This window comes from Leptodactylus fuscus, chromosome 8 (genome assembly GCF_031893055.1).
Source record: "Leptodactylus fuscus isolate aLepFus1 chromosome 8, aLepFus1.hap2, whole genome shotgun sequence".
NCBI classification, from domain to species: Eukaryota; Metazoa; Chordata; class Amphibia; order Anura; family Leptodactylidae; genus Leptodactylus; species Leptodactylus fuscus.
The window spans coordinates 71,999,323-72,021,209 of record NC_134272.1 but is presented as its reverse complement, the minus strand read 5'-3'; the positions used below and the strand labels follow the sequence as shown (position 1 = coordinate 72,021,209).

The 21,887-nt window shown below is 45.7% G+C and overlaps 1 protein-coding gene across 1 annotated transcript in view; it reads left to right on the top strand.

The window, feature by feature from the left end:
• MYO3B (myosin IIIB) overlaps positions 1–21,887 on the top strand; it is a 193,975-nt gene that overhangs the window by 146,803 nt on the left and 25,285 nt on the right. The window contains exons 25-28 of the mRNA XM_075284187.1: positions 8,479–8,684; positions 12,246–12,357; positions 16,532–16,694; positions 17,203–17,283. Coding sequence (XP_075140288.1) covers positions 8,479–8,684; positions 12,246–12,357; positions 16,532–16,694; positions 17,203–17,283 — 562 coding nt within the window. The remainder of the gene's footprint in view (positions 1–8,478; positions 8,685–12,245; positions 12,358–16,531; positions 16,695–17,202; positions 17,284–21,887) is intronic.

Below are 21,887 nucleotides of genomic sequence, written 5' to 3'. Positions count from 1 at the left end.
TGTGCTGGCGATGCACTCCAGAGGACGAGCCAGGACACCACTTCATCTGCCTCCGCCACTTTGTTGACTTCTACCTCATCCTCCCCTGGTCCTGTCTTATCTCCTTCTCCTGCACCATCAAAGGCACCATCAGGCGTTTCTTTACAACAACCCACCATCTCTCAGACATTGGAGCGGCGGCAGAAATACACTGCTAACCACCCACACGCGCAAGCCTTGAACGCCAACATCGCTAAACTGCTGGCCCAGGAGATGTTGGCGTTCCGGCTTGTTGAAACTCCCGCCTTCCTGGACCTGATGGCAACTGCGGCACCTCGCTATGCCGTCCCTAGCCGTCACTACTTCTCCCGGTGTGCCGTCCCCGCCTTGCACCAGCACGTGTCACTCAACATCAGGCGGGCCCTTAGTTCCGCGCTTTGCACAAAGGTCCACTTGACCACCGACGCGTGGACAAGTGCATGCGGACAGGGACGCTACATTTCACTGACGGCACACTGGGTGAATGTAGTTGAGGCTGGGACTGCTTCCCAAACTGGCCCGGTGTACCTCGTCTCCCCGCCTAACATTCCTGGCAGGGACACGAGAAGAACACCCCCCTCCTCCTCCTCCTCTACCGCCTCCTCCTCCGCCACCGCCTCCTCCTCCGCCACCGCCTCCTCCTCCGCTGTTAGATTGACCCCAGCTACGAGTTGGAAACGTTGCAGCACTGGCGTTGGTAGACGTCAGCAGGCTGTGCTGAAGCTGATCAGCTTGGGGGACAGACAGCACACTGCCTCCGAGGTGAGGGATGCCCTCCTCGATGAGACGGCAATATGGTTTGAGCCGCTGCACCTGGGCCCAGGCATGGTCGTTTGTGATAACGGCCGGAACCTGGTAGCAGCTCTGGAGCTTGCCGGACTCCAACATGTTCCATGCCTGGCCCACGTCTTCAACCTAGTGGTGCAACGTTTCCTAAAGAGCTACCCCAATGTTCCAGAGCTACTGGTGAAAGTGCGGCGCATGTGCGCCCACTTTCGCAAGTCGACAGTAGCCGCTGCTAGCTTAAAATCTCTCCAGCAACGCCTGCATGTGCCACAACACCGGCTTTTGTGCGACGTCCCCACACGCTGGAACTCAACGTTTCAGATGTTGAATAGAGTGGTTGAGCAGCAGAGACCTTTGATGGAATACCAGCTACAAAACCCTAGGGTGCCACAAAGTCAGCTGCCTCAGTTTCACATCCATGAGTGGCCATGGATGAGAGACCTTTGTGACATCCTACGGGTCTTTGAGGAGTCCACAAGGAGGGTGAGCTCTGAGGATGCGATGGTGAGCCTTACAATCCCGCTCTTGTGTGTTCTGAGAGAATCCCTGATTGACATCAGGGATAACTCAGATCACACAGAGGAGTTAGGGATAGCATCCGATCCGTCACAGCTGGAGAGTAGGTCCACACATCTGTCCGCTTCACTGCGTTTAATGGAGGAGGAGGAGGAGGAGGAGGAAGAAGAGTTGTCCGATGATGTGATGGTGATACAGGAGGCTTCCGGGCAACTTCGAATCGTCCCATTGTTGCAGCGCGGATGGGTAGACATGGAGGATGAGGAGGAAATGGAGATTGAACTTTCCGGTGGGGCCAGAGGAGTCATGCCAACTAACACTGTGGCAGACATGGCTGAGTTCATGTTGGGGTGCTTTACAACCGACAAGCGTATTGTCAAAATCATGGAGGACAACCAGTACTGGATCTTTGCTATCCTTGACCCCCGGTATAAAAACAACATCTCGTCTTTTATTCCGGTAGAGGGGAGGGCCAATCGCATCAATGCTTGCCACAGGCAATTGGTGCAGAATATGATGGAGATGTTTCCAGCATGTGACGTTGGCGGCAGGGAGGGCAGTTCCTCCAGTAGGCAACCAAGTTCTCACCGGTCCACACAAACGAGGGGCACACTGTCTAAGGTCTGGGACACCTTGATGGCACCCCCTCGCCAAAGTGCCGCCACGGAGGGTCCTAGTGTCACCAGGCGTGAGAAGTATAGGCGCATGTTGCGGGAATACCTTTCCGACCACAGCCCTGTCCTCTCCGACCCCTCTGCGCCCTACACGTATTGGGTGTCGAAGTTGGACCTGTGGCTTGAACTTGCCCTATATGCCTTGGAGGTGCTGTCCTGTCCTGCCGCCAGCGTCCTATCTGAGAGGGTGTTCAGTGCAGCCGGTGGCATCATCACTGACAAGCGCACCCGTCTGTCAGCTGAGAGTGCCGACCGGCTCACTTTGATAAAAATGAACCACCACTGGATAGAGCCTTCATTTTTGTGCCCACCTGTGTAAAGCACCCCAACATGAAACTCCATGTCTGTACTCAACCTCTCCAATTCCTCCGCATCCTCATACTCATCCACCATAAGCGTTGCACAATTCTGCTAATACTAGGCTCCCTCCAACATGATTTCCCCCAACTCTGCTGGTTAGAGGCTCCCTCCACCCTGATTTCCACCAACTCTGCTGGTTAGAGGCTCCCTCCACCCTGCTTTCCCACAACTCTGCTGGTTAGAGGCTCCTTCCACCATGAATTTGCCCAAACTGGGCTGTTTAGAGGCTCCCTCCACCATGAATTGGTCCAAACTGGGTTTTTTAGAGGCTCCCTCCACCATGAATTGGTCCAAACTGGGCTGGTTAGAGGCTCCCTCCACCATGAATTGGTCCAAACTGGGCTGGTTAGAGGCTCCCTCCACCATGAATTGGTCCAAACTGGGGTGGTTAGAGGCTCCCTCCACCATTAATTGGTCCAAACTGGGCAGGTTAGAGGCTCCCTCCACCATTAATTGGTCCAAACTGGGCTGGTTAGAGGCTCCCTCCACCATTAATTGGTCCAAACTGGGCTGGTTAGAGGCTCCCTCCACCATGAATTTGCCCAAACTGGGCTGTTTAGAGGCTCCCTCCACCATGAATTTGCCCAAACTGGGCTGGTTAGAGGCTCCCTCCACCATGAATTGGTCCAAACTGGGGTTTTTAGAGGCTCCCTCCACCATGAATTGGTCCAAACTTGGCTGTTTAGAGGCTCCCTCCACCATGAATTGGTCCAAACTGGGGTGGTTAGAGGCTCCCTCCACCATTAATTGGTCCAAACTGGGCTGGTTAGAGGCTCCCTCCACCATGAATTTGCCCAAACTGGGCTGTTTAGAGGCTCCCTCCACCATGAATTTGCCCAAACTGGGCTGGTTAGAGGCTCCCTCCACCATGAATTGGTCCAAACTGGGTCTTTTAGAGGCTCCCTCCACCATGAATTTGCCCAAACTGGGCTGTTTAGAGGCTCCCTCCACCATGAATTGGTCCAAACTGGGCTGGTTAGAGGCTCCCTCCACCATGAATTTCCCAAAACTTGGCTGTTTAGAGGCTCCCTCCACCATTAATTGGTCCAAACTGGGCTGGTTAGAGGCTCCCTCCACCATGAATTTGCCCAAACTGGGGTGGTTAGAGGCTCCCTCCACCATTAATTGGTCCAAACTGGGCTGGTTAGAGGCTCCCTCCACAATTAATTGGTCCAAACTGGGCTAATTAGAGGCTCCCTCCACCATGAATTGGTCCAAACTGGGTTTTTTAGAGGCTCCCTCCACCATGAATTTGCCCAAACTGGGCTGTTTAGAGGCTCCCTCCACCATGAATTGGTCCAAACTGGGCTGGTTAGAGGCTCCCTCCACCATGAATTGGTCCAAACTGGGCTGGTTAGAGGCTCCCTCCACCATGAATTTCCCAAAACTTGGCTGTTTAGAGGCTCCCTCCACCATTAATTGGTCCAAACTGGGCTGGTTAGAGGCTCCCTCCACCATGAATTTGCCCAAACTGGGCTGTTTAGAGGCTCCCTCCACCATGAATTTGCCCAAACTGGGCTGGTTAGAGGCTCCCTCCACCATGAATTTCCCAAAACTTGGCTGTTTAGAGGCTCCCTCCACCATTAATTGGTCCAAACTGGGCTGGTTAGAGGCTCCCTCCACCATGAATTTGCCCAAACTGGGCTGGTTAGAGGCTCCCTCCACCATGAATTGGTCCAAACTGGGCTGGTTAGAGGCTCCCTCCACCATGAATTTGCCCAAACTGGGCTGTTTAGAGGCTCCCTCCACCATGAATTTGCCCAAACTGGGCTGGTTAGAGGCTCCCTCCACCATGAATTGGTCCAAACGGGTTTTTAGAGGCTCCCTTCACCATGAATTGGTCCAAACTTGGCTGTTTAGAGGCTCCCTCCACCATGAATTGGTCCAAACTGGGGTGGTTAGAGGCTCCCTCCACCATGAATTTGCCCAAACTGGGCTGTTTAGAGGCTCCCTCCACCATGAATTGGTCCAAACTGGGTTTTTTTAGAGGCTCCCTCCACCATGAATTGGTCCAAACTGGGCTGGTTAGAGGCTCCCTCCACCATGAATTGGTCCAAACTGGGCTGGTTAGAGGCTCCCTCCACCATGAATTGGTCCAAACTGGGCTGGTTAGAGGCTCCCTCCACCATGAATTGGTCCAAACTGGGGTGGTTAGAGGCTCCCTCCACCATGAATTTGCCCAAACTGGGCTGTTTAGAGGCTCCCTCCACCATGAATTGGTCCAAACTGGGCTGGTTAGAGGCTCCCTCCACCATTAATTGGTCCAAACTGGGCTGGTTAGAGGCTCCCTCCACCATGAATTTGCCCAAACTGGGCTGTTTAGAGGCTCCCTCCACCATGAATTTGCCCAAACTGGGCTGGTTAGAGGCTCCCTCCACCATGAATTGGTCCAAACTGGGGTTTTTAGAGGCTCCCTCCACCATGAATTGGTCCAAACTTGGCTGTTTAGAGGCTCCCTCCACCATGAATTTGTCCAAACTGGGTTTTTTAGAGGCTCCCTCCACCATGAATTTGCCCAAACTGGGCTGTTTAGAGGCTCCCTCCACCATGAATTGGTCCAAACTGGGCTGGTTAGAGGCTCCCTCCACCATGAATTTCCCAAAACTTGGCTGTTTAGAGGCTCCCTCCACCATTAATTGGTCCAAACTGGGCTGGTTAGAGGCTCCCTCCACCATGAATTTGCCCAAACTGGGGTGGTTAGAGGCTCCCTCCACCATTAATTGGTCCAAACTGGGCTGGTTAGAGGCTCCCTCCACAATTAATTGGTCCAAACTGGGCTAATTAGAGGCTCCCTCCACCATGAATTGGTCCAAACTGGGTTTTTTAGAGGCTCCCTCCACCATGAATTTGCCCAAACTGGGCTGTTTAGAGGCTCCCTCCACCATGAATTGGTCCAAACTGGGCTGGTTAGAGGCTCCCTCCACCATGAATTGGTCCAAACTGGGCTGGTTAGAGGCTCCCTCCACCATGAATTTCCCAAAACTTGGCTGTTTAGAGGCTCCCTCCACCATTAATTGGTCCAAACTGGGCTGGTTAGAGGCTCCCTCCACCATGAATTTGCCCAAACTGGGCTGTTTAGAGGCTCCCTCCACCATGAATTGGTCCAAACTGGGCTGGTTAGAGGCTCCCTCCACCATGAATTGGTCCAAACTGGGCTGGTTAGAGGCTCCCTCCACCATGAATTTCCCAAAACTTGGCTGTTTAGAGGCTCCCTCCACCATTAATTGGTCCAAACTGGGCTGGTTAGAGGCTCCCTCCACCATGAATTTGCCCAAACTGGGCTGTTTAGAGGCTCCCTCCACCATGAATTTGCCCAAACTGGGCTGGTTAGAGGCTCCCTCCACCATGAATTGGTCCAAACTGGGGTTTTTAGAGGCTCCCTCCACCATGAATTGGTCCAAACTTGGCTGTTTAGAGGCTCCCTCCACCATGAATTGGTCCAAACTGGGGTGGTTAGAGGCTCCCTCCACCATTAATTGGTCCAAACTGGGCTGGTTAGAGGCTCCCTCCACCATGAATTTCCCAAAACTTGGCTGTTTAGAGGCTCCCTCCACCATGAATTTGCCCAAACTGGGCTGTTTAGAGGCTCCCTCCACCATGAATTGGTCCAAACTGGGCTGGTTAGAGGCTCCCTCCACCATGAATTTCCCAAAACTTGGCTGTTTAGAGGCTCCCTCCACCATTAATTGGTCCAAACTGGGCTGGTTAGAGGCTCCCTCCACCATGAATTTGCCCAAACTGGGGTGGTTAGAGGCTCCCTCCACCATTAATTGGTCCAAACTGGGCTGGTTAGAGGCTCCCTCCACAATTAATTGGTCCAAACTGGGCTAATTAGAGGCTCCCTCCACCATGAATTGGTCCAAACTGGGTTTTTTAGAGGCTCCCTCCACCATGAATTTGCCCAAACTGGGCTGTTTAGAGGCTCCCTCCACCATGAATTGGTCCAAACTAGGCTGGTTAGAGGCTCCCTCCACCATGAATTGGTCCAAACTGGGCTGGTTAGAGGCTCCCTCCACCATGAATTTCCCAAAACTTGGCTGTTTAGAGGCTCCCTCCACCATTAATTGGTCCAAACTGGGCTGGTTAGAGGCTCCCTCCACCATGAATTTGCCCAAACTGGGCTGTTTAGAGGCTCCCTCCACCATGAATTGGTCCAAACTGGGCTGGTTAGAGGCTCCCTCCACCATGAATTGGTCCAAACTGGGCTGGTTAGAGGCTCCCTCCACCATGAATTTCCCAAAACTTGGCTGTTTAGAGGCTCCCTCCACCATTAATTGGTCCAAACTGGGCTGGTTAGAGGCTCCCTCCACCATGAATTTGCCCAAACTGGGCTGTTTAGAGGCTCCCTCCACCATGAATTTGCCCAAACTGGGCTGGTTAGAGGCTCCCTCCACCATGAATTGGTCCAAACTGGGGTTTTTAGAGGCTCCCTCCACCATGAATTGGTCCAAACTTGGCTGTTTAGAGGCTCCCTCCACCATGAATTGGTCCAAACTGGGGTGGTTAGAGGCTCCCTCCACCATTAATTGGTCCAAACTGGGCTGGTTAGAGGCTCCCTCCACCATGAATTTCCCAAAACTTGGCTGTTTAGAGGCTCCCTCCACCATGAATTTCCCAAAACTTGGCTGTTTAGAGGCTCCCTCCACCATTAATTGGTCCAAACTGGGCTGGTTAGAGGCTCCCTCCACCATGAATTTGCCCAAACTGGGCTGTTTAGAGGCTCCCTCCACCATGAATTTGCCCAAACTGGGCTGGTTAGAGGCTCCCTCCACCATGAATTGGTCCAAACGGGTTTTTAGAGGCTCCCTTCACCATGAATTGGTCCAAACTTGGCTGTTTAGAGGCTCCCTCCACCATGAATTGGTCCAAACTGGGGTGGTTAGAGGCTCCCTCCACCATGAATTTGCCCAAACTGGGCTGTTTAGAGGCTCCCTCCACCATGAATTGGTCCAAACTGGGTTTTTTAGAGGCTCCCTCCACCATGAATTGGTCCAAACTGGGCTGGTTAGAGGCTCCCTCCACCATGAATTGGTCCAAACTGGGGTGGTTAGAGGCTCCCTCCACCATTAATTGGTCCAAACTGGGCTGGTTAGAGGCTCCCTCCACCATTAATTGGTCCAAACTGGGCTGGTTAGAGGCTCCCTCCACCATGAATTTGCCCAAACTGGGCTGGTTAGAGGCTCCCTCCACCATGAATTGGTCCAAACTGGGGTTTTTAGAGGCTCCCTCCACCATGAATTGGTCCAAACTGGGGTTTTTAGAGTCTCCCTCCACCATGAATTGGTCCAAACTGGGGTTTTTAGAGGCTCCCTCCACCATGAATTTGCCCAAACTCTGCTGGTTAGAGGCTCAATCCACCCTGATTTTCAAAACAAATGTTGGTGCCAACCTCAACTTACTACAAGGGCCAAATTCACTGCTGGTGACAAGCTCTCCTCACTGCAAGTGCCAAATACACATGTTTCAAGGTGTTTTCCTACTGTCAGAGAGGTGGTATTGAGTGTGTAAAGTGTGTAGTTGTTAGGCTGTGATGTTGGGGTAATAGAGGGTCTTTGGTGTGTTAGATGCCCCCAGACATGCTTCCCCTGCTGTCCCAGTGTCATTCCAGAGGTGTTGGCATCATTTCCTGGGGTGTCATAGTGGACTTGGTGACCCTCCAGACACGGATTTGGGTTTCCCCCTTAACGAGTATCTGTTCCCCATAGACTATAATGGGGTTCGAAACCCGTTCGAACACACGAACATTGAGCGGCTGTTCGAATCAAATTTCGAACCTCGAACATTTTAGTGTTCGCTCATCTCTAGTCATTAGTATTGAGTTGGACCTCCACTGATCTGATTTTGATAGGCAATCAATAGTATAGTTCTGTAAAACTTCTTTAATATATTTTACATCATAGGTAATGGCATATTATGAATATTATTACCCCAGAATACTCCTTTAAATGCCCCCAATTAGTAAAAATGCCAAGATTCAATATTATACAACACTAGTTTACTTTGTATGGACCTTCATTGTTAGCTGAAGATATTAAACCATAGGCAAGACATTGTCGAACTGGTCTGCACACGTGCTGAATCCGTATTTGTGTTTCACTCTGTATACTCCTTTTTTCTTGCACAGTATTCCCTTATGGACTTGTTATCCAAAATGGTGGTTGGGCAGCCTCATTTTGTCCGTTGCATTAAGCCAAATGATGACCGAGAGGCAATGACGTTCTGCAGGGAAAGGGTGCTCATGCAATTGCGTTACACTGGGATTCTAGAAACCGTCAATATTCGAAGACAGGGATATTCACATCGTATTTTATTTGAGGAGTTCCTGAAAAGGTAAGAAGTACATTTACAACATGCTCTGCTGTTTAACTGAACCTCAGTCCCACAAATATCCTTGTCATGGAACCAAGATATTCTGCAAATATCTACAAGACTATGGGGAAATTTATATGATATTAGTTGTAAACTAAAATACACTACAGTGCTTGAGAATGGCTCTAGTAGCTCTAGAATGGCCAGACCAAGACTGTACTACAAGTCTGTTTACTAGAACAACCAACACCCAGTTCACAAGATACACGTGGGTCTCAGAGGTGGGACCCATATCCATTGGGCACTTACATCATTTCCAATGGATATAGCCATAAATGCCCATAGGAAAAAAAAAACATCTAATGTCAGTCCTCATTTTAGACTGGGTTCACACTACTGTTAATCTTTGTCCATTGCTCTCATCCATCACAGGGTGAGAGCAACGGACATTAAATGACAGTTGCAGACAAAGCCCCCTCCTTTGGATGTCCATCTGCATTCACCCCAATGTAAATAAGCATGATAGAAACTTTTGGCCAACGTGTTTTCTTATCATGTTTTCCCCTTCTAATCTTAAATCTAGTGAACAGTTGATTACAATGAGTCCAAAATACATTACTCCTACAGTGACCATTGCTGGTGAAATATAGTATTACATGCCGTCCACTTCAATGAATGACTGTCCATGTAATATATAGACAAAGTCTTGGTTTGGCCAATCTAGAGCTTCTGGTTGTAATAGTTTTACAGGAGCTGGTGACGTTCTTCTTATAGCAAGGATATGGAAAGGAGATGTCTTGCTCAGACAAAACCTTTAAGATTTTACCCTGTCTGTATTGTATCTACCTGCTGAAGTATACACATTGTATAGATGATAGATAACTAGGGTTGAGCCGATCTTGACTTTTCAGGATCGATTTTGAAATCCGATTTCCAATCATTTTTCATTTGAACCCGATCTCGATTTTAAAAACAATCCTATTCACCATACAGCATGGAATCTAACAATTGAACGCTTTAATTGTTAGAATCCACGCTGTGTAGTGATTTTTTTAATTCACTAAGTAGCCAGAGGATTTTTTTTTTAATCCTCTGGCTACTTAATCCCCCCTGGTGTCCACTTACCTGCAGAGATTGCTGGTCCGCTGCCCAGTGTTCTTGTTCTTCTTCGCCTCGCTGCCCCCTGCCTCCCAGGTTAGGAAAGTGTTGGCGGGTTAGGAGAGTGTGGGCGGGTATTGGGAGGGGAGACGTCACGTCTCCCCGCCCTGTACCCGCCCACACTCTTCTAAGCCACAAGCCCCACCTTCTTCCTAGCTCTTTAACACTAACCTGGGAGGCGGGGGCAGCGAGGTGAAGAAGAATGAGAACACCGGACCAGCCATCTCTGCAGGTAAGTAGCTACTAGAGATGTTAGCTAGTCTCCCATTAGAATGAATGAATGCAGCCAGCATGCAGGGGGTTAAGGCTGTGTGTCGGCTGCTTCCATTCATTCCTATGGAACCACAGCAGACCCTTCACACTGAGTATACACTCCGATCAGAATGAGCGGAGCGTATACTCAGTGTGAAGGCTAACATTGTTAGCTTTTTCCACAATGCTTGGCCAGTAGTAAAGCATCGTGGGAAATAATCACCAATCTCGATCTCACCTAAAACGATCGTGTTCGGAATTCCGATGGCGATCGTGAAATTTTCTCGATCGCCGATCGGAATCCGAACTTTTCGCTCAACCCTATAAATAACAGGTACATAAGAACCACCTGGAAGAGATCTCAAAGGAGACTCAAGTCACCAGCCGGACAGCTGATAGTAATTCTACCCAAAGTCTGATAAACAGTCATTGTCTTCTTTCTGCACCCATCTGCACTAATAGCTTATAAAATGCAATTGTCATATAAACATTGTCTATGGGTATGGGGAGAACCTGCTAACTCATCTATTTTGTTTGTACAGGACTAAAAAGGATCAAAGTAGCAATTAAGTTTAGGGCTTAGGGATCTTTCCTATCCTCAGATTTACCATCAGCCGGCGACTCATGTTCATTCTTGCCTAATGGGTTTTTGAATATGAACAAAGAAATGTCAATCTGTTTAGCATTTGATCTGCTCTTCTGAATATTTGAGGAATTTCATGGATCACCAGCTAATGTATTTATCTATTCCCAATATTTCACTTATAGAAACCTTCTCTAAGCTTTAATTATGGCTCTGAGCGCTGAAAGTAATGTGTGCAAATTCAGCAACGGCTTGTCAGTGTCTCACATCTCACATATAGAACCTGATGTAAGGAGAAACTTTGGCGATTGTAAGATCTTTGTAATGATTTACTGCACAGAAAAAAGCAAAACTATATATATATATATATATATATATATATATATATATATATATATATACACACACTATACCTAAATATGTAAACACTAAACGTACACCTACAGTACTGAGCAAAAGTTTTAGTAAGAATTCTTTCACAAATAGAAGGGTTAATAATTAAGATAAATCTAAATCCCATCAATATTTGGTGTGACCTTTGCCCTTTGGAGGAGGAGTCCTGGAAGTGACGATACGGCCCCCACAGATATAGCCCTGATCTTATCATCCAGTCCACCTGGGATGACATGAAGAGACAGAAGGATTGGAGGAAGTCTACATCCATAGAAGATCTGGGCTTAGTTCTCCAAGATGGTGGGAACAACCTCCCTGCTGAGTTCCTTCAAAAACTGCAAGTGGCAAAGGGCAAAGGTCACACCAAATATTGATGGAATTTAGAATTCTCTTTTCTTCAGTCACTTCATTTTGTTAATTTGCAAAAATAAAATATTAACCCTTCTATTTGTGAAAGTATTCTTTCTTTTGGATAGATAGATAGATAGATAGATAGATAGATAGATAGATAGATAGATAGATAGATAGACTTTTATGATATCCCATTCTAAACCCACAGCCAAGTGTGAACGCTCCCTTAGACATTGATGGGTTCTGGCTCACAGTTTCTGCTCTAGTTCATCCCAAAGGTGTACATATAGAATACCTTTACATCTTTACATCTCCATCTGAACAAACCCACCCAAGATACTCCCAGGACTTAATACTGACAAAACCCCATCTACTCACAAGACATAAAATTCTTACAAGCATGTAAGACTGTTACAACTATCATAGCTTTTCTTTTCTTTATATAGATTGGGAGCCCCATATTGGGATCAGAGTGTACTTTTTTTATCAGTATGTCTTTGTAGAATGGGAGGAAATCCACACGAACACGGGGAGAACATACAAACTCCTTGCAGGTGTTGTTCCTGGCAGGATTTGAACCCAGGACTCCAGCGCTGCAAGGCTACAGTGCTAACCACTGAGCCACCATGTTGCCCCACTATCATAGCTTTTCTATTCACTGATGCTACAGATTGTGTTTATCACAGGATTCTATTCATATGAAAATATTTCCATAGTGTTTCTTTCCTGTATTGAGGAACCGCAAAATACATTATTTTCCTTTGCAATTCGGTATTTTATTTTCTATTATTTTGCTACATTATTATGGAACAATTTCTATCTGTTTTATTCATATCTTCTTCTAGGTATTATTATCTTGCCTTCAAAGCTCATCAGAATCCTCCACCAACAAAAGAGAGTTGTACTGTTATTCTAGAAAAAGCCAAACTTGAAAAGTGGGTTCTCGGAAGAACTAAGGTAAAATTGTGATTATATTTCTGTGACATTAAAGGGGATCTTGCTATTAAAGGGGTTGTCCCATAACAAGGATCTTATCTATACTGCTAGTTTTTGTGGATTTAAGACTTTTCCTAAATACATTGCTTTATCAAAAGTGCTTTGTTTGGCCGCTATCTTAATTTATTCACTTCATTGTTTACATGCGTTTCTATGACCACGGGCCCCAGACCACTGGCTTATCTGCTCAGTCTCTCAGTGATGTAGCTCCCTGCTCACAGGGGGGACGGAGGGGCTGAGTGCTGGGAGCAGCTCTGAGCTGTGTATGTCTGACAAGAGGCGGAGCTCCTCAGACAGGGGAGGGGGAGGTGAGAGCTCCGAGATTTTTGAACTCTTTATCTTCAGCTCTTCTACTTATTAGTTGGTTTAATTGAATTTGGCTGATAAGGGCTGTGATAAGGAGTCTGTATGTAATGCAAGCTGACTCAAATCCAGCTCTTCTACATCAGCTTCATACTGTGGTAATGCATTTACAACCAATCCCTCATTACTGACTGCAAACATAGCAGATAGCAGATCAAGGGAAACTCCGCCCACAAATGTGCTGAAAAATCCAGGAAGTGAAGAGAGCACAGAGCCTGCAGGTTAGTGAACAAGAGTTATGGGAATACCCCTTTAAATACACTTATGCCTAATCTACAGAGTAGGGAACAAGCATTGGATTGCAGAGAATCCGACCTCTGGAACCCGTTGGAAGTCTCATAGAAGTGAATGGAGCTCTGGTCACACAAGCAAACCAGCCCTTTATTCTCATGGAGTATATAGGGTAACATTTGGTTCCCCGTTCTGCTGGTCACAGGGAATCCAAGACTCAGATCCCCGAAATCTGACACAAAACCTCCTATCCCTTGACTTTTAAGTAAAAGTGCTTCCACTGCTGCCCTATATAAAGGTTCAGAGGCTATTTTGGGTAGTGTACCTCTTGATGTTTTGATGAGAGACTGTTGACTGTTAAACATGCGTCTCTGAGGCACTGGAAGACATTTTTGCCAAGTTGACAGGCTTTGAGAGGAGTTTATCATTGGATTGACACAAGCCCATCATCTTAGGCGTTCTGACCTAGCTCTTCGGAGGTGTGGCGAATGGTGATTAGGTGAATGTTTGCATGCGGTGACAGGTTCCAAGTGGCCAAGACATTCAGGTTTCTTAGATTTCCCTACAAGCAGAAGCAGCTCCTACAGTTTCCTGGTCCACCATCCAGTCACAGGTGGCGCCTTCATTACACTGCGTGGTCTTTGCCAAACCATTTCCAGGCACTTAGCAGAAGGAAATTTGGTATCCCAATGGCCATTACATGTCCTGCCATTGATAGCCAGCCACTGTCACCTACAGTATATGTGCATTGGTGTCATGTACAAGAAATCTAAACTGCTATAGACTGGACCCGTATCATCCAGGTTCTGTGCGGGATCTGAATATGGTTAACTTTGAGTATGGAGGCCTCATGTTTGACATTCCCAATAAAGGAAATGTTCCTCACATAGCACTGGGGTCTATTTTTTTAACATAGGAGCCTATGGACATCAAATGGCATCCATTGTTGTTGATGGCCGATGGATGGCATTCTTCTAGATATCGTCATTGACTTACATTTGTTACATGCAGTACAAACACATACAGCATGTGGAATATGGTGTGTTTTTTTTAACATTGATGCAGTGCGCTGCACGGTTTATAACCTCATGGTAAAACTGCTTGTCTTTTAGTGCAAATTGCCATCATTAGGTTTTCATACTGCATGGACCTAATGTAATGGACCTAATGGTATGATTTGTGCATACATGTGATCCCCACCAAATGAGTAGAGAATTTTCTGAATCCATACATGATCCAAAATAAAGGTGTCAAATGTTTAGAGCAGTTTCACAATATCCTTAATAGAATACGTAAATTATAAAGGACAGCATGGACCAAGCCCATAACATTTCATGGATTATCAATTAAGCATGGAGTCAGATGTCATGTGGCATTAATATCATTGTAGAGATTATTTATAATAATGACACCAGAAGCCTGGTGATGGGCGAGGGTCACCACTGCTTTCTATTAAATTAACCACTTGCCATGGATTATTAACAGGTCAGCTAAAGAGACGACTGAGTAAATAAAAGGAAATCACACCACACGCCATGCCAGCCAAAGGACTCCCAGCGGGCATGAAATTACCAACTTGATTTGCTCACAAAACACCTCCCAGCCTTTTCTTAATGGGGATGTATGAGATTAATAAAAGGTTTACTTACGTCTAAAAATATTGCCTTTCCTTAGTATTGCCTCATTTATAGGAATAGTACAGAAGTGCAGCAAGTGTAGCAACATTTAGGGAAAAAAATATGTTACATAGCCCTCATTAAAGGGAATGTGTCATTGTTTTTATGGGAAACATTTTTAGAGAATTTTTGATGCTTTCATTGTATATGTTGTCTATCTATCTATCTATCTATCTATCTATCTATCTATCTATCTATCAATCAGATTTACTCTATATATATATATATATATATATATATATATATATATATATACACTCACCGGCCACTTTATTAGGTACACCTGTCCAACTGCTCGTTAACACTTAATTTCTAATCAGCCAATCACATGGCGGCAACTCAGTGCATTTAAGCATGTAGACATGGTCAAGACAATCTCCTGCAGTTCAAACCGAGCATCAGTATGGGGAAGAAAGGTGATTTGAGTGCCTTTGAACGTGGCATGGTTGTTGGTGCCAGAAGGGCTGGTCTGAGTATTTCAGAAACTGCTGATCTACTGGGATTTTCACGCACAACCATCTCTAGGGTTTACAGAGAATGGTCCGAAAAAGAAAAAACATCCTATGAGTGGCAGTTCTGTGGGCGGAAATGCGTTGTTGATGCCAGAGGTCAGAGGAGAATGGACAGACCGGTTCGAGCTGATAGAAAGGCAACAGTGACTCAAATAGCCACCCGTTACAACCAAGGTAGCCAGAAGAGCATCTCTAAGCGCACAGTACGTCGAACTTTGAGGCAGATGGGCTACAGCAGCAGAAGACCACACCGGGTGCCACTCCTTTCAGCTAAGAACAGGAAACTGAGGCTACAATTTGCACAAGCTCATCGAAATTGGACAATTGAAGATTGGAAAAACGTTGCCTGGTCTGATGAGTCTCGATTTCTGCTGCGACATTCGGATGGTAGGGTCAGAATTTGGCGTCAACAACATGAAAGCATGGATCCATCCTGCCTTGTATCAACGGTTCAGGCTGGTGGTGGTGGTGTCATGGTGTGGGGAATATTTTCTTGGCACTCTTTGGGCCCCTTGGTACCAATTGAGCATCGTTGCAACGCCAAAGCCTACCTGAGTATTGTTGCTGACCATGTCCATCCCTTTATGACCACAATGTACCCAACATCTGATGGCTACTTTCAGCAGGATAATGCAATGCCATGTCATAAAGCTGGAATCATCTCAGACTGGTTTCTTGAACATGACAATGAGTTCACTGTACTCCAATGGCCTCCACAGTCACCAGATCTCAATCCAATAGAGCATCTTTGGGATGTGGTGGAACGGGAGATTCGCATCATGGATGTGCAGCCGACAAATCTGCGGCAACTGTGTGATGCCATCATGTCAATATGGACCAAAATCTCTGAGGAATGCTTCCAGCACCTTGTTGAATCTATGCCACGAAGAATTGAGGCAGTTCTGAAGGCAAAAGGGGGTCCAACCCGTTACTAGCATGGTGTACCTAATAAAGTGGCCGGTGAGTGTATATATCTCAAATAAATTACCCTATACTGCATTTCTTACTCTAAGTTTAATAACAAATATACAATCAGAAAATATAAACATAAAAAAAGTGATTGATATCTGGTTTTACAAAATAAATTAGTGACACATCAGATTTAAGGATCACAGTGTCTTTATAGCCATGTTTCTATTTATTGTCCTACTGTATATAAACATATAGAAGCAGAAAACCATTAATATAGGACAAAGGGGCTGGTAGATCATCCCTAAAGCTGACTGCAAAGGTCAACAAATGTCAAAATAAATCTGCCGGGTGACCTTAAATGAGCCAGTCCTCCCATATGTGTCTCCGTGTGACAGGGAACTGGAAAACCATGTCTTTCCTTTTTTGTCTTTTCTGCCTAAGGTTTTCCTAAAATACTACCATGTGGAACAGCTGAACCTGTTACTGCGGGAAGTCATTGGACGGGTAGTGGTGATGCAGGCGTATACCAAAGGATGGCTCGGGGCAAGAAGATATAAGAAGGTCAAACAGAAGAGGGAAAAGAGTGCTACCTGTATACAGGCTGGTAAGGATTAGTGTAACGTACAGCAGTACAACCTACAGTATATAGTGACATCTAGGCAGTGACGTAGCTTCAGATATATAGTGTAACTTATAGACATATGGTGGAAAATAAAAAATAAATCAATTTAGGAGGCTTATGGTGACTTACACAATCAAGTAATCCTATAACACATCTTACATTATATACATTATATACTCTGGTGTCAAATAAAGCTATCCTCATTCTGTCTGCAGTTATCACATATTACCTAAAAACTTCTGCAGATTATTACATGGGGTCCTTGATAGACAGACAGACAGACAGATGATTGATAGATAGATAGATAGATAGATAGATAGATAGATAGATAGATAGATAGATGATAGATAGATAGATCGGTGCACATACAAGCAAGCTAGCAAGTGCAGTCCCATTACTATTGTCAATGCTGTTGGAGCCACGAATCGTTCAGGAACCAAAGTGGTGATGCCATCGATATACATTATAATATATTGATTTCTCATTGCAGCATGGAGAGGATATGATGCTCGCAAGAAATTCCAGGAAATAAGAAACAGAAGAAATGAAGCTGCTGTTGTTATCCAAGCAGGTGATACATTGTAGTCTACAGTCACTGACAGGACATGGATGTGCACAGGACTTGGTTGACCCGTCTTCAGCTCAGTGACCTCAGCAGACATTTATCTAGTGTTAAAATTAGGGAACTTATGTGATGTTTTATGAGCTTAACAATGTGGCAAACTAGACCCCTTACCTTCACTTGAAGTGTCAGTCGGGAGGTTATAAGAACTATACTCTTGACAACACATACATTTGTCATTTTACAGTATATCTGCCATATAGTTGGCTACTCATTGGATACAATTGTGCTCTCTAGTTCAGTCTTACTTGAAATATGTGCCATGACAATGTCTGAAGATGACTTTCTGGTTACATTACTTCTGATTAAGACAAACCCTTGACTATATTCTCCATTAGAACAAATGAATCTACCAGAAGTTATCTTCTCACGATCCCCTCTATGAGCCAGAACACAGAGCTAGTGTAACGTCTCTGCCTATTCGGGTCTCTGTGCACCTTCTGCTTGCATGCTGTGGTGCAGGAGGCATTATCAGTTTGATTTCTTACTTAGAGTTATTTGTTGCTCTATATGAACATTGATCATTTGTTGCTCTATTACCTCTCCTCTGTAATTAAATTTCCACCACACCCATCTCCTGCACCTTATTACCCTCTGTTCATCAAATAGTTAATCTTAGCCTTACCTCTGTGATTGACAACCTGTCTACCAACCAAGTTTGAGGCAGTTCCTGAGCTTTCTCTATACAGGTCATTAGCCCACACAGGTCTGCTGGCTATTTTGACTCTGTCCTGTTACTTTGTCCTTGCTAGCTTCCTACTTCTCTTACTATTGTATTACTCACCTCTGGTCTTTGCCTTTTCTTGTGACTACTCTTTTGGATTATGATTTTGTACTGCTTTGTCTCTCTGGCTTTGACCTTTAACTACTAGACTTTTCTTCTATGTTATTTGACTGGTCTTATTCTATGTACATTTATTCAGAGAAGGGACCTGTAAGGATTGGAGTCAGGGTCAGGCAGTGCAAAGTGAAACAGCTGGGAAAGCAACACTGTGCAACTAATGACAAAAGGGGTCGCAGGCCGTACTATTAGCCATTCAGAGATCTCGTGGATTATCAGGCCTACTTCCCCCCCCCCCCCCCCTTACCCACCCTCATCCCTCCGGCCCCCCGTCCCATCCAAACCTTCCCACTCCCCTCCCGCATTTTTCTGGGTACGTCTTCTTTCATCTCTTCCTAGTGACCTAGGTTCTCAGATACTGCTTGCCACGTCATTTTGGTTTTTCTCACGATTATCCTTAATTTCCGCTTTATTTATTGTTCATTTTCATAGGTAATGGTCATGTTGACCTCATTGGAATACCCTTTCCTTGTATGTAATTTTTTGGTATTCTTATTCCCTAATGTATGACACCATGCATATGTATCTTTTACCATTGTATTTTCGCAGAAGCTGTGCCTTCTTTATATGTGCATGCTCAATTTTGGTATGTCTATACTTTTTGAAAATCAATAAAAATTATTATAAAAAAAAAAAGGGGGTCGCAGGCCCTGCAGCTATAACTATGCTGTAAGATCTGAGATGAGGCAGACCAATGCACTTCCTAATTGAAGTGCGCCTACCACGGCTCCTAACCTTCTATCCGGCGGCTAGGATAAGGGGAGAGGAGGCCCTGAAAGTCCAAGGGACTGGAGTCACGGGGTCATACCTAAACAGAAAGCACAGTGTAAATGCAATGCAAAACAAAAGACTAAACAGCATGGAACCAGGGAGGACCACAAGTCCTAGCAAGGCACAGAAGAGAAGGCGAGGTCAGACGAGCAAGAGGTCAAGCCAGGAGATATAATAAAAGGTACCAAATCAAAAGACAAGGGATAGTCAAAAATACAAGCTGGGTCTAAAAACCAAGAAACATATGGAATACAAACAGACAGGGAATCAGACTGAGCAGGGGGACCAGGAAACACAAAGTGAATGGCTGGCAAGGATCCATGCCTGGGTGGGGATTAAATAGCAGCAGAGAACACACCTGATGGCTAATGACATGGAGACTGAGAGCAAGGAAAAGATTAACCCTTAATGACCTAAGCACACCCAATAGAACTCCTAACACGTCTCCCAAGGAGACCGCGGCGACTCCATATCCTGACAGGACCATCACCAAGTTGCCTTCTGTCGACTAGGGCAGGTCAGGGAAGTAGGCAGGGATAGGGCCTGGTTCAAGTTTAGGAGTCACTGTCTCTGTCTTCCCTTCTTCCTGGTTTCAGCAGCAGCACTAGGGAATTGCACAATTAGCAATTCCCTCACAGCTTGTAGCCAAAGTAGCTTTTGTCCTGGTGGATCCAGCCCATCCATGTACTGTATTTCATAGTTGGCCAAAATCTGCATCATAAATGTCCCAGGTGCCAATGGGAAAATAGATGAGCTAAAAGTGATATTAGTATGTATAATACTCAAATTGTATCAGTTTACATGTAAAGTTTCACATTGTCACGGTCAATTTTAAGGCACAATCGCCCCACAATGGCTCCAATATACAGAAAGCTATGGTTCATCTGCATGTAGTCATCAGTGTTTTACTTGGTTGCAGCATCGAGGACATTCTCAGGGATATTCACCGCACTATATGAGTCACTGAGCAGAAGCCTTCATTTACATATCGTTTATTGCCTGAAAACCAGAATGTTACTATGAGTTTTTCTTGTTAAGGAAATGGATTTATGTAGATCGGAAAGAGCGCATGAGTTTAGCCCAAAGCAAAGTACTGTAAATGACAGTATCTTAAAAAGCAGTGAAAAGCTTTTGTTACGCGGCTGCGGAGTATGTTCATGTAAAACTGTGCATGGTGCACACAGTGGGGATAGCTGTATACACAACACTACAGACTAACACAGATAAATATCCTCTAGTAAAGACTTAGGGAGCCTACTGTAAATTCATAAGCTGCATACATCTCTCTTCTGTCCTGTCCTGACATATTGATGCAATTTATCGGACCAGATACAACTGTAGCAAAGCATCAGTTGTGAAGATTCTGTATAAGTTCTGTATAGCTTCTAGGTCTGTATGCGATCCTATATAAAGGAATGTTTGCATTCACTGGTAAAAAGCACAGATCTTGAAAATTCTGAAGGAGGAATCTGGGAAGTCTATTAAATAACCACAATTGGAATAACTTCCTATTCCCTCTTGTTTGGATATGCCACTGTTTTTTTTTCCTGCAGAGCAGCGCCCAAGTCACCCAACTGTGCAGAGAACTAGAGTCATCCGGAATTTGGAGACCTTATAAAAGCAAAATTTGCAGACAACCCCCCTTCCTTAGTATATACACTCTCCCTAATGTGTACGATTATCCCCTGACCCTGGTCTATAGTCTCTCACTCTGCCAAATCAGTATCCCTGCGCTATGCTGAGGAGGTTCAAAAGACAGAAACAGCGCTGTCCATAGCTGGGAATCTGTTCCTTCTGGAATAGAAATACTAATTTGGCAATTAAATCCGCATCATGATAGTAGGCTTATTAACTGAGTCATGCATGATGTTAAGGAGGCTGCTCTCTAGAGGGCGGCATAGAGAGGTACTGTTCTCCTAATTACATCCTGGAGAATAGATTTGCATATTTTTTACCCAGAATCCCTAGCGGAGCAGGAATGACTTGTAAGTCTCCGTACTGCCTATGTAGGCACACACTCTCCCTAATGTGTACGATTATCCCCTGACCTTAGTATATACAGTAATACAGTTTCCTGCCCTGTGCCCACCATATAGTACTGTATAACACTCCTCAGTGGCACCCAAACATAGTATAATGCTCCCCAGTGGCCCATTTGAGTACATTCCATCATGTACTCAACTCGATGGGGGCTTTTGAGTAGTAAATTCATAGTATATAAATTCAATGAATATATTCATGAGGTTGGGTCCTCTGCTTCATTGCTATTATTATACTATAGGGTCTCCTCAGACCCCATAGTATAATAAGTGGTGGCTCAGGGGAGGTGATTAAAAATAATAAAAAAAAACACTTATATTCACCTTAACTCACTTCTTCTGGGCATCCAAGTTCCGTCTGGCTCTCTTCAGCATCTTCTTCGGTCCTCTTGTGCCTGTGACTGAAGTCATGTGCCCCAGACTGCTGGAGCCTGTGATTGGGCCTCAGAGGTCATGTGGGGTGCAATGATGTCATTATACCAGCATGCGCCATATGAATGCTGAAGCCTGTGATTGGGTCCCAGCAGTCATGTGGGGTGCACTGGTGTAATGACATCATTGCACCCCCATGTGACCACTGAAGCCCAGTCACAGGCCCAAGCAGTAACGTCTGAGGTGCATGAAGAGCCCCAAAGAGTATTCTAGGGACTGTTAGAAGCCCAGGAGAGGTGAGTATAAGTATTTGTTATTTTTAATCACCTCCTCTGGGTAGGCTACCATTGGGGAAGTGACTAACAATATGTATAGCGGTTGGGAAACCGACTTTCTCCGACCACTATCATGGTGATCTGAGGCCCCAACTATCTCCAGCAAGCCGTGAGCCCCGTACCCCTCTGGGCCTGATCGCAGTTGCATCCCCTGCATATCGTTATGGCCCTGCATAATGGCCTATTCTCACTGAC